The sequence below is a fragment of the Engraulis encrasicolus genome, chromosome 15 (assembly GCF_034702125.1).
Source record: "Engraulis encrasicolus isolate BLACKSEA-1 chromosome 15, IST_EnEncr_1.0, whole genome shotgun sequence".
In the NCBI taxonomy this organism is placed as follows: domain Eukaryota; kingdom Metazoa; phylum Chordata; class Actinopteri; order Clupeiformes; family Engraulidae; genus Engraulis; species Engraulis encrasicolus.
Window position 1 is genome coordinate 21,510,922 of NC_085871.1, and position 11,994 is coordinate 21,522,915.

General features: G+C 40.2%; 1 protein-coding gene across 1 annotated transcript; it reads right to left on the reverse strand.

Moving 5' to 3' along the window:
• Window positions 1-596: 596 nt before the first annotated feature.
• Window positions 597-11,753, reverse strand: cdc123 (cell division cycle 123 homolog (S. cerevisiae)). Its single transcript, XM_063217937.1, has 13 exons — window positions 11,658-11,753; window positions 11,197-11,268; window positions 9,769-9,835; window positions 9,641-9,673; window positions 9,392-9,487; window positions 7,996-8,102; window positions 7,766-7,817; window positions 7,478-7,553; window positions 7,173-7,295; window positions 6,698-6,726; window positions 3,601-3,729; window positions 2,795-2,932; window positions 597-1,365 (listed from the first exon to the last, which is right to left on the reverse strand). Exons 1-13 carry the CDS (start codon window positions 11,729-11,731, stop codon window positions 1,321-1,323), a joined length of 1,041 nt encoding a protein of 346 aa, XP_063074007.1. The 5' UTR covers window positions 11,732-11,753; the 3' UTR covers window positions 597-1,320.
• Between the last annotated feature and the right edge of the window lie 241 nt (window positions 11,754-11,994).

The window sequence follows — 11,994 nt, forward strand, 5'->3', positions numbered from 1 at the left end:
TTCAGTCAGCGTACAACAAGGTGTGGCAAAAGGAGAGAGGGCGATGGGTTTCCCTCTATCGAGTAGTACAGGGGTGGGGAACCTTTTTCATTCGAGGGGCAACTTCAAATTCCTCCAAAAGGTCGTAAAAGTCCTCCAAAGGCCATACTATGAACACAAACCAGGATTTCCCTCAGCACTTTAGGCCTATATTGAAGGCAACCACCTTTAAAACAGACCCCAGCTTCTCTAGGTCCCCTGAATATAACTTAATTGTATTGCAAATGTATTTTCTAAGATTCCATTAAAAAATATGCCATATTTCAAGTGAAGCTGCATGCATAATATTAAAATTACATCGGGGGCTGGATAAAATGGTTTCCCACCCCTGGTGTAGTATTCCATTAAAATCTCCATGTACTGTACTGTATGTTGGAATAGACAGCCAGCCTAATGTTTCATTGATAATATTGAACACACAAATACACTCCAAGGAACATAACATGATACAATACATGGATAGACATTTATATTGTTCTAATCAAACCATCAAGAAAGGCAAGAGGCCAGTTATTTGGACACCATGATTAGTCTGTGAAATAACCACATGAGACCAGTTGAAGTATTTACACAAATATTTATTTCATTACGAGGATGGCGATGCACAAAGTTAAGTGTGGAGAAAGCGGACATCTCCCTCCTAACCTCCTTATCGAGATAGATAAGATACCGGTAACTAGAACTAGTGTGGTCCGTTCTGCTTCTTAAAATCCAGAGTGACAGCGAACATGCAAAAACGAAAATGCATCCGTATTAGGTGGGACACGGGGACATCTGCTTCTAATATTCATGAGAACGCATTAACTTTTTTTTTTTTTTAAAGAAGATTTGACCTGTCTTAATAAGGACACAACTAGCTAGGACTTAAGGTATCAGCACACAAGTAAGACACAAGGTTTTTCCTCAGAGGGGAAAAAGACAGACAATTCTGTACTGGAAAACTTGATGGATAGTTAGTTATATTATTAGTTTTGACTTCCTAAATCCTGCAGTGTCCCTGTTCCTGCTCCGGTTCCTGCTAAACTTCAATGTGTGTTCAAAGTTCAAACTGTGAATACTAAAAACTATTCCCACAGAACAATGGAGCTTTGAGAAGGATTGGCAAGGCTGGAAACTGGTACATATATGCAAATGTGACTAATATTATAGTGACAGAGTGGGTCTTGAATGAATTGCCTCGTCCATAAGTTACAGGTTCTGATTGTGTGCTTGTGTGTGCTTGTGTGTGTGTGTGTGTGTGTCTGTCTGTGTTCCTTCAAGAGAATAAGCAAGTAAAAACTTCTATGCTTCTCCTTCTGATTCCTCTGCTTCCTGGTGTCTCTTAGTCTGCAGAGAACGAGAGAAAAAAATATGACAATTACTACTTCAAAAACGCATTAACAATACTGGAACAAAAAAACACAGTCTGACCCACACAAACACACACTACAAAATGTCCTAGTACTTTCTCTCTAATGCTCCATGTGTTTTCTGTTCCAGTCCTGCACACTGAATTGTTATTTTGCCCTCTGCTTGAACTTGAACATGAACACGCACTAGCACTTTACAGTCACTCCACTGCCTGGCCTTCTACCTCTTGCTTACCTTGCAATATGGACTGTATTATGTCTTTTTGCACTTTTCAATGTTTAATTGTATGCATAACTCCCTGTTATTTATGGCCCCTCTTGTTTTTTTGTTTTATCTTAGCTATTTGTATTTGTGTTGTTAAATTTGTGAAGAGCTGTATGTTGTACTGTTGATATGGCTACAATAAACTTGAACATGAACTTGATAAAAGGAAAAGGTTGACTGAGCACTCATGTTCTCCAACTTAGTAAACTCCAAACTGTAGGTGCTCTTGAAGTAAGAAGACTAAAGTCATTTCATTTAGAGCGTGTTGGCAGTAGGGCCGACTTCAGGCAACTCCACAGGCGGTTTTATCTTTGTAACAATGCCCATGGATTAATAAAGGGTTTTTATACTATGAACTTGATAAACTTGAACTTGCTTTAACTGAAAACCTGGCAGAATAGGAATAACACTGTTTCACTGAATCTTTAGAGGTTTGTCCAATTGGGACTTGTGCTGTAATCCAAACCAGACAAAAGCAAGGGGAGCTTTTTGTCTTTCAAACAAGCAGCATTGATGATGGCATAATCAATCATACATAACACGGTTTATTTTGTTTGTTTGTTTGTTTACATTACATTACAATATATAATGTAATGCCATGTAATGTTTGTTTGTTTAAGCAGTAATAGGCCTATGTTTTGTTTGGTGTGCCTTTAAAGATACCCAAGGACACGTTAAAAACAGAATGGCAAAACAACAGTGAGAAGAAAAACAAGAGATAAAGCAACACTTCTTAAAAGCCACAGATGGATGACACAGAATCCATCCTTGTTTTTCGGGGTCCGATTAAAATATTTGGATCTTTTTTTTTTTTTTGCCTCCGAGTGCATTCTCTACCACCAACCACTTGCAATGGGACTTCAATGAAAAGACGTATGGAAATCTGTGAGACTCTGTACAATGTTTGAGAGAGCCTGGTGCAGCTTTTCAGGGTACTTCAGTCCGTTTTTTACAAGGAAGAGCGCGACAGTGCTTCTTCACGGTTCACCACTTTGAATTTTTTTTTTGTGCTGACTTTTCGGCAGCTAGGCCTTTACCAGAGTAATCACAAAAAAAAGTGGTGAACCGTCAAGAAGCAGTGTCGCGCTCTTCCTTGTAAGAATCTGTACAATGACCAGCATTTTGTCCATCCCATCCGTACCAGTTTGAGGAAGTCTATGAGTTTGTAGGCGTCTTCTCCAGTGGAAAGGTCCACAAAGTCCCTGGGCATCCGGTAGCTCAGGCAAGGGCTGGGCTGAACCGTCACCTCACTGGTGGTGTAACGAAACGCTGGCCCTTCCTAGAGGAAAAGAGTGACATTTTAATTCTCATTATGCATTTAATTTTAAAGATTACTAATGAGGGCTCAATGTGTGGTATTTTTTTCAATGTATTTCATGGTAATAATACTTTTTAACCACTTAAGTAATTGCACACACATAAAATGATTACTACCCGTATTTAGTACACTCTACACAGTTAAGATTTACCCACTTAGCCTTTGGAAAGTTTCCAAATTATTTTACTTTTTGCATTTCTCAAGGAATCTGCAAAATACAGAGACCCAAAAATGACAATGGCACCATGTGAATTTTCATGTAAAGGTTGATGATGCAGATGCTAACTTTTGTTTTTGTTTTGTTTAAGTCTTATCTGGACCAAGCCAGGTTGTGCCCTCCTAGTGACGCAACACCTTCAGCGTTGCTACTAGTCAGGTCAAGAGCAGTGGAAGTACGCTCTGAGCAAACAACCATTAACAAACCAAGGGAGGCGGGTCAACCATGCCGTTTGGGAAATGTTAATTGTTATGCTCTTGGTCAGACAAAGTCTCGAAGAGATTTGAAAGTCGATGATAATCAGGTTAATCTGGAGCTACCTCTTGGGGCATGTCAGAATAACACGGAAAAGAATTACCGGTATATGAAATGCATGTGATCTCTGTGCTAAGTAAGTTTTTTCTGGCCCTACCTCTTGGGGCATGTCATCTTGGGCCTGGCTGGCTGTTAGACCGCTGCCTGAGCTCAGCTCCTCCCAGGTGAAGAGTAGGGAGTCAGTCACCGGCCCAAACGGATTGATGTCAATCAGCCACACTCTTCCCTGTAGCAATAGAATACCACGGGAAACAATTGAAATGCATGCATATGTACTGATCACATTCGACAATGTAATAAACTGTACAGTACAATCACTCCATTGTCCTCATGGTGTGTGTGTGTGTGTGTGTGTGTGTGTGTGTGTGTGTGTGTGTGTGTGTGTGTGTGTGTGTGTGTGTGTGTGTGTGTGTGTGTGTGTGCAGGGGCGTAGCACCAAATTTGGGGCCCTAGGAACAACCTCTTCCATGGGCCCCCCTACACACACCCCAACCTAAACAACCCTAAATCCCCCCCCCAACCACCACCCCCCCACCCCGTGCGCGCGCCTACCTCCTGATATTGTCATCCTTCTTGCCTTCCTCAGAATACCCCTCTATGCTTTCCTCTCCTTCACTTGAATCGTTCTCATCTTCAATCATATGACATAATAGACATACTAAAAATATAAAATGTCTTAATCTTTCACATTACCAGTTATGAAAAGTAGGCTATCATATTCATAGGGATGACATTTAATCACTTCATCACTATGGTGTGAGGGGGAGGAGAGAGACTGACAAATCTCTTTTCACAATGCTTCCAGCCTACTGTTTCGTGCACTATGGACACACGAGACATTGATATGTTGAACTGTACTTTCTTCAATGTGCATCGCTGAACAGAAACACAGGCGCTCGCGCGCACATTCGTTCACTCGCACTGCCCCGCACGCACGTCACGTTTGCCCGTATCAGTGTTTGGGAGAGCAAGGAAAAGAGTCAGCTGTGCCGGTAGAAGCTGACTTCGAAATGTCGCTTAAAACCTGCGGTAAGGCAGAGTAGCCTAAATAGAACAAAAGTATCGCTGTTTGGATTTGATGTCGCTCAACCTTTGAAAGTCAGGGCACCCCGAACCTAGTAAGGCTATTAGCCTAGGCTATTTATTTCTTTGAAATCATTATTTATTAGGCTACTACATATACTTTCAGATTTAAATGGGCCAGTAACTATTTCACAGTAGCTTGTAATTTTCATGAGCACTCAATGCAGATAGGCTACCTGCTCAGCACGGAGGTAGGTAGGCTACTCTGCCTCTTTTCTTGCGCTATGCAAACAGGGTCATCTCTTGCGCTTTGCGCAGATTAGAATGGCGTCAGCAACATTCAAAACGCAGACTGGTGCCCCGTCAAAATCTCGTCATTATTTTACCACACTTCAGCTATAACGGGCGTTGTCAGATGGTCAGAGACATGGCCAAGTAACCAGAGCTTTGAGACCGCAAAATAAAAGCAGAATGAAGGTTCAAGACTGACAGCTGTTCGCACCGCCACCTTGACATTGGCAACTGATGAATATGACGTCGACTAATATCGACAGAATCAATCTGCAAATTCGATGACCAGGGCGGGCAGCATTGCACCCGGTTGAGAAACCGCTTTTCTTCAAGACTATGATATTAGCTAAAATAGGCTCACCTTCTCTCAAGTTCACACCATTTGCACCTGCTGCGACAGGGGGCATCTTCACGTTCGTGACATTTTCTGAAATTGAGTGGGATTCATTTTACAAATAGCCTAGGCTTTGCTATAATTTGGATATTTGAACCAACATCGACCCATGTTGGTCTTTTGGGACACTTGTTATGAATATAGGCCTATCAAAGACAAATATGGGTTCACAATGATAGCCAACAAAATGAGATTATTTTTTTCATTTGACATCGGCTATCACAGAAGGCCACACGGAATGGGAATGGGATAGGCTAGTTAGGTATCCTACTTTGTAGGCTGTAATTTTGACATTTGGGCTCACCTTTCTTGCAAGAAATCAGCTGCAGTTGCTTTCCTTCATTTTGTTTCCCCTGTCTCTCTTGCCTTTCTATTCTTTTTGTGAAAGCCTGGTGTTTTAGAAGTCTTTCATTGCTAACCGGCTGCTGCGTTTAAGTAAGGGTTAACGTTCGGCGAGAAGGTCGCTACCGTGGAATAGCAGCACGACAGAGAGAATCTTTAGACCCCGACGCGGAGCGGAGGGGTCTTGTTCTCTCTGAAGTGCTGCTATTCCACAAAGCGACCGACTCGCCGAAAGTTAACCCGCTTATTATATGGATATACTTAAATGATTCACACATGGCGGGGACATTTCTTTAGGCCTATTTAATGTGAAGTCTAGGCTATTATAGTTTTTAATGTCAAAAGATTGTTGCTGCACAAAACAAAACAGTGCCGTTGTGGAACACCGCTAACAGCTAGGTAGCCAGGACAACAGGTGTTGTCTATCACAGCAGCTGATTAGAGTCTTGTTGAAAAGTCGCTTTAGCAGTGAAAAGTCTTGTTGCCATTGACAGCGGTCTGTTATAGACCAACCCGTCCGTTATCGAAAAATAACAGACGTGCGAACGTTGGGGAGCCCCGTTGAAATGAATGGAGCATTCGACCGATGACGTCACAACCATATAATAATGCCTAATAATGACGTGAGTGAGTGTTGATTCCGCATATTGTACAATCAAAAGTCCGCGAGAGGGCGGACTAAACCAATGCGTGATAATGGGGGTGTCTGATATAGAATATAGCCGATTTGCAGGCTAGTATATCCAATTCAACAGATGTATTTCCAGAGAACCTTGGAATTACATAAATTACTAACATGTATTGACATTATTTTTAAAATAATGTTTAAAAAAATGAAAGAAGAAAAATATTTTCCATGGGAGGGCCCCCGGTGGGCCCCCCAAGTGGTCTGGGCTCTAAGAATGAGTCAGGGTTTTCCCCCCCTGTTCCACGCCGCTGTGTGTGTGTATGCTCTAATGTGCAATAGTCCAGAGATGTTATATGGACAGTATGTCTCTTGTTCTTTTGAACGAGTCTTTTTCAGGGATGCAAAATGAATTTCAGTGAAAATTGACAATACAGTGATATAATTTTGTGTCATAAAAAGTAGGTAGTAGGAAGTGAAACAATGATGGAGGAAAATGCCAGTAGCAGAAGTACTTACACAGCTATCTCTGTAGACGTCTAACACATCTGCAATAATAAAAAAAATACTTGTCAAATCATTGCCATCGTAAGCTTTACAACACATCTTTAAAATATCTTGATCTACAGCATTTTCACTTATTCAAAAAAAGAACATCTTCATATTTTATATTCAGTGGCTTATCAATCTATTCCTTTTTTCCTAACTCTTAAACCTAGATACATTGGATATTTAACATCTACACACCCCTGTTGAAATTCCAGGTTTTCATGATGTAGCAAAAATGACAGAAAGACAAATATTTTGTAACTTTTCCTATGTTTAATATAAACTATAACCTGTAAAAGCTGTTTTTCAGTTGCATTGTATGGGTTATAGTTTATATGAAATACTGAAAAAGATGTGAAATTATTTGTCAGCCATTGCTTACATCACAAAAAAAACCTGAAACTTGAACAGGGGTGGGTAGACTTTTTATAGGCACTGTACTTACAGTCATCATCTAGAAACTTGTACTGAATGTGGTCCCGGAAGAAGCCTTGTAAAGAGTGAGAGATGCTGGCCTCCTGTTTGGATATGTGATGGTAGTGCTGCGTGTAATCCCTCTGGGAGATAGCTGACAGGAACACACATTTTAAAAAAGATGTCAAAATAGAATGATACATGATGAAAATAAAGTGGCCATCAAAGTTGGTGTCAAAATGTTTATTTGCATTTTCACCCAATTAGCTAGGGCATTGCATGGAGTGGACATTGAGAATATGTAATGTGTGTGTGCTGTGTCTAAGGGTTCAGTACCTATCAACTTGTGCTCCTTCACGAAGCATCGGAACTCTCCTCCTGGGGTTAACTCACTCCATTTCCTCAACGCCAGCTGAGGAGAGAAACAGAAGACAACATAGAAGAAAGGTGACAGAGAAGAGAAAAGGACAGAAGAGAAAAGGACAGAACAGAACAGAACAGAAGATAATGGTGTGAAATAATACCATTATTATGGTATGGTATCATATACAGTATGCTGTATATGATAGTCTGTGTGTGTGTGTGTGTACATTATAAATCACATCATAGGGGACGGTGCATCACCTCATAGCTTATCACTGGGTCTGCAGAATCAGCATCACTGCAGTGGATAAACCTGCAGGAAAGGACACAGAACAGATTAAACAGATTTACGACATGTGACAAAAACACACCTAGAGATGCAGAGTGAGAGAGAGAAAAGAGGGAGAAAAAAAGAGAGAGAGAGAGAACAAGAAAAGAGAAAGAGAATAAACAAATTAAACTATGCTGAACTTGCTGCACAAGTCCCTTACGGTTGTGTGAGGTCATGTGTGACAAAGTCTGAGCTCTTGAACAGGAGGAAGATATCGCTGAGGCTCTGGCACTCTAGGGAGCTGTTCAGAGCGATCCAGTTAGCATCCTGTGACGACAGAAGAGAAATACATTACATTACATTACATTACACTACACTTAGCTGACGCTTTTTATCCAAAGCGACTTACAGTTATTAAGGTACAGGGTATTGGTTATGGGTCCTGGTGCAATGTGGGGTTAGTTACCTTGCTCAAGGGCACTTCAGCCATGAATGAAGGTGCTGGTGAGGATGGGATTTGAACCTGCAACCCTCTGATCTAAACACTCTAACAATTGAGCCATGGCTGCCCCTAATACGTACACGCGCAGTCATCTAGGAACAGGTTTGCTACACATCAGACATGAATGCAATTTTGTGTGGTTTATTAATGTGTAACAACTGTTTCTCACAAGCACTGAATAACAGCAGTGAATTGTAAGCTTAACTGCTTGTGCTTCCAATATAGCATTTTAAACCATTTAAACTTTTAACTACTTTCTGTGTGTTTACATAGTGTTACAATGACGAACTGTGCATGACTGTGGAATAGGCATTCCCATTTCACATGTATTAGGGTATATACACCAATCTTGAAGTCAAATTTATTACCATTTAATACCCTTTTTCACTACCTTTAGATTGTTTTTACAACCATCACGACATTCCGATGCCAGTATTGACAAGACATCTTTTGTAATTTCTTAACATTAACTTAACATTACATTACACTTTCGACGACCGAAAGGGAGCAGTGCGATTCCAGAGTACTGTCAGTCTGCTTTCTACGGCATAGACCTACGGCACGCCATGCACTAGGTCAGGTGGCTACTGTTGCATGGATCACTGGTGTATGAAAAAACTGATAAACGGTGAATACACAAAGATTTTTTGTATCAAAATGATGCAACTAAAAAAAAAAAAACCTTGTTTTTCCAAAAATAATACCTTTTGAGAAAATTTACAACTTTTAATGCCATTAAATTTAGGCTTTTTAATTTATCACCTTTTAATACTTTTTACAACCCTGCATACACCCTGTGTATGTAGCGAGCCACACATACAGTAGTATCTATGGCAGTGATGTGCAACAAGCATTCAAAAGTTACAATCCATGTTCTAAATGTCCTGGTTGTACCTGTCCAATTCCACCAGTGATTAGCCTAATTAACGCTTAAACACCCATGCGGCCTATCAGAGGCCAGGTGATGAGTGCAATCTGGCTGATTAAAGTGGACAGGTAAAACCAGGTAATTTGGGATGTGTGGAACTGGATTGTGACCTCTGAATCCATGTTGGCCATCAGTGATCTATAGTATTGATAGTGGTGTCAATGTGTAGCCTTTATTTGTACTTACCCGAGGTGCACTCCAGTTCAGTTTGGGAAACACTCGCCCACCAAGTGCATTTATAGCCTCTAGCACTTTGGCATTGAATTCTGGAAACTCTGGCGCCTGCACAGCAAGTTAAAAATGAGCCAATATTTATTGACTGAAATCACAGTTTGAGTTTAAGTAATTTCATCATAACACATCTGCATATCTTTTGAAGAACATCACGCTATTTTTATTTAATCAAACACATTAAAATAAAGGACAGGGCCTTACTTTCACAGTCTCTGTTGATTCGTCATCAGACCACTGTAAGAAAAACATCAGATTGTCACAAAAAACACTTAAAAATCATCACCTGACACAAAAATAAAAACCAAGGTAAAGTAAACACAGTAGGCTACCTGAACATCGTCATCTGCCTCGGAGTCGCTACTGCTGTCGTTGTGAGTTTGCTGTGAGCTAATTGATCTAAAAATAGAAGAGATGGGGGACACCACCAGATGACAGTACATAAGCAGTTAGCACACTCTCAATGGGGGATGCTGATGATTAGGACTGATTAGTCTGACCCAGCAACATCACTCTTCATCATTTCGATGCTGTAGGGCAGGGATGTCAAACTCAGGGTCGGGAGCCAAATCTGGATCGCGGAGACGGGATTTTATTCGGCCAGCGACATAATTTCAAATGTGGTTTAAAGTTGGCCCACTATATAATAATCAGGGGTGGAAAGTAACCAATTACATGTACCCAAATTACTGTAATTAAGTACTTTTATGAGTAACTAAGTATTTTTTTAAAATGTGTAATTTTACTCTTACTCAAATTACATTTTGGTCCAAGTAGTTTTACTTAATTACATTTGAACCTGCCTTGAGTACTGAGTAAATTCTGATAGGTAGAGAAAAATGAAATTAAGGAAAACATCTGCCAGAAATGAAGGAACCTGTGCATATTTATCATTTCACATACAGTAAAATATCTATTTTGGACTAATCCATTGCATGATTATCCAGCGCCCATCGGTATCATGTCACTGGTTGGACAGCCCAATAGTCGGCAATGGGCAGACCCTGGGCCTGCTTATTATTTTGATTCTGCTCAAAATTCCATGACCAAGTCAGTCTGGCAAACATGGGTATTTGATTTCATATCCGTCTCATTTTTGAAGACAATAAAAGTTTAGTATTTAAACTTCCCCACTGCAAAATAAGCCAGAGGCAAGAGTGGCCTGATTGATCGTTTCTTTGCAGGTTGATGGCCCTCTGAGAATACGGTGCTCAGGGCCAGGTCAACGCTTGCAGGGTTTTGTAGTCATGATAGCCAGGTTACTGGAAGATGACTGGTGTAGAAATAGACAGAGGCCAAGGAGGGCGCTATTCAAGAAGAAAAGTGGAATTTCTCGATAGAAAAGCTAACCGAAAGCAACTAAGTAACTTTTACTCAAATTACATTTTGAAAGAAGTAATGTTGTACTTTTACTCGAGTAGATTTTCAAAGAGGTCATTTTACTTTTACTCTGAGTAGATTTCAAAACAAGTAATGATACTTTTACTCATTTACATTTTTTCTGTACTCTTTCCACCTCTCATAATAATGTATCACAACAAGACTTGATCATGTAATTTGGCTTGTCAGGAATATGAGTGGGCCCAGGCCAATGAAAGAACGTTTTATACCATAATATGATGGGGAAGAGTGTGTGTGAAATGTAATCATGAGTATTAACAGCATGTACACACCATTGTATGCCCGCTACTTCGTTCCAGATTTTGCTTTTGGCCCTCAGTTAATTTGAGTTTGACATCCCTGATAGAGGCGCTGCTTACCCTTCTGGTACTACAAGTGTCCCATCGTCCAGCAAATAATCAATTACATTCTGAGGCAGTGGAAGGATTGAACTGAAAAGAACAAAAGCGGTCAATCAATGCATAAACTTAAAACATCTATGATGCCATCACTACTTTTCAAAGGGCCATTAGCCTACTTATATTCACGTGGTAGCAAAAAAACAAGACTGAAGTTAATACGACACAGAACTGCAATACATCGATAAACAGCATCTTTGTCTCTTTTTTGTTTCATTACAATGTAGCTGTTAGATATATCGGTTGCTGTCACTAACAAGCAAGGTAAAGCGCATCATTTCATTGTTCGCTACCTTAGCCAGCTACATCTGTGTACAGTCAGACCTCAGAGAACAGAGGTTTTCTGCCAAGAACGACAGTCAACCAAAATGAATAAATCATTCATCAAAAGAAGAAGAGGTGATTGACGCACATGACTTTACCTTTTTATTGTGAATTTCTTAAATATCGGATACCAGACCGAGAACTGACAGTTGACAACTTGCTCCTTCTTCATAATGCACAACAACAAACATGGCAGAAAAGCTTCCGGGGTCATGTTATGACGCAACCCTTCAAAATAAAGGTTCGCTACCAAATACATAAAAACGATGAAAAATACCTTCTTCTTCTTCTTCTTCTTCTTCTTCTTCTTCTTCTTCTTCTTCTTCTTCTTCTTCTTCTTCTTCTTCTTCTTCTTCTTCTTCTTCTAGTTAATGGTGGTTCACAATAGCCTATAGCTTGTATGAATGAATGAATGAATGAATGAATGAATGAATG

What these genes read in the sequence shown, in the direction of transcription:
- cdc123 (XM_063217937.1), bottom strand. Translation starts at nt 11,731, where the DNA reads ATGAAGAAGGAGCAAGTTGTCAACTGTCAGTTCTCGGTCTGGTATCCG. An exon ending in ACACATGACCTCACACAACC is followed by an intron (nt 7,818 to 7,995) that starts GTAAGGGACTTG and finishes CCTTTCCTGCAG; the next exon opens with GTTTATCCACTGCAGTGATG. An exon ending in AAGATGACATGCCCCAAGAG is followed by an intron (nt 2,933 to 3,600) that starts GTAGGGCCAGAA and finishes CTTTTCCTCTAG; the next exon opens with GAAGGGCCAGCGTTTCGTTA.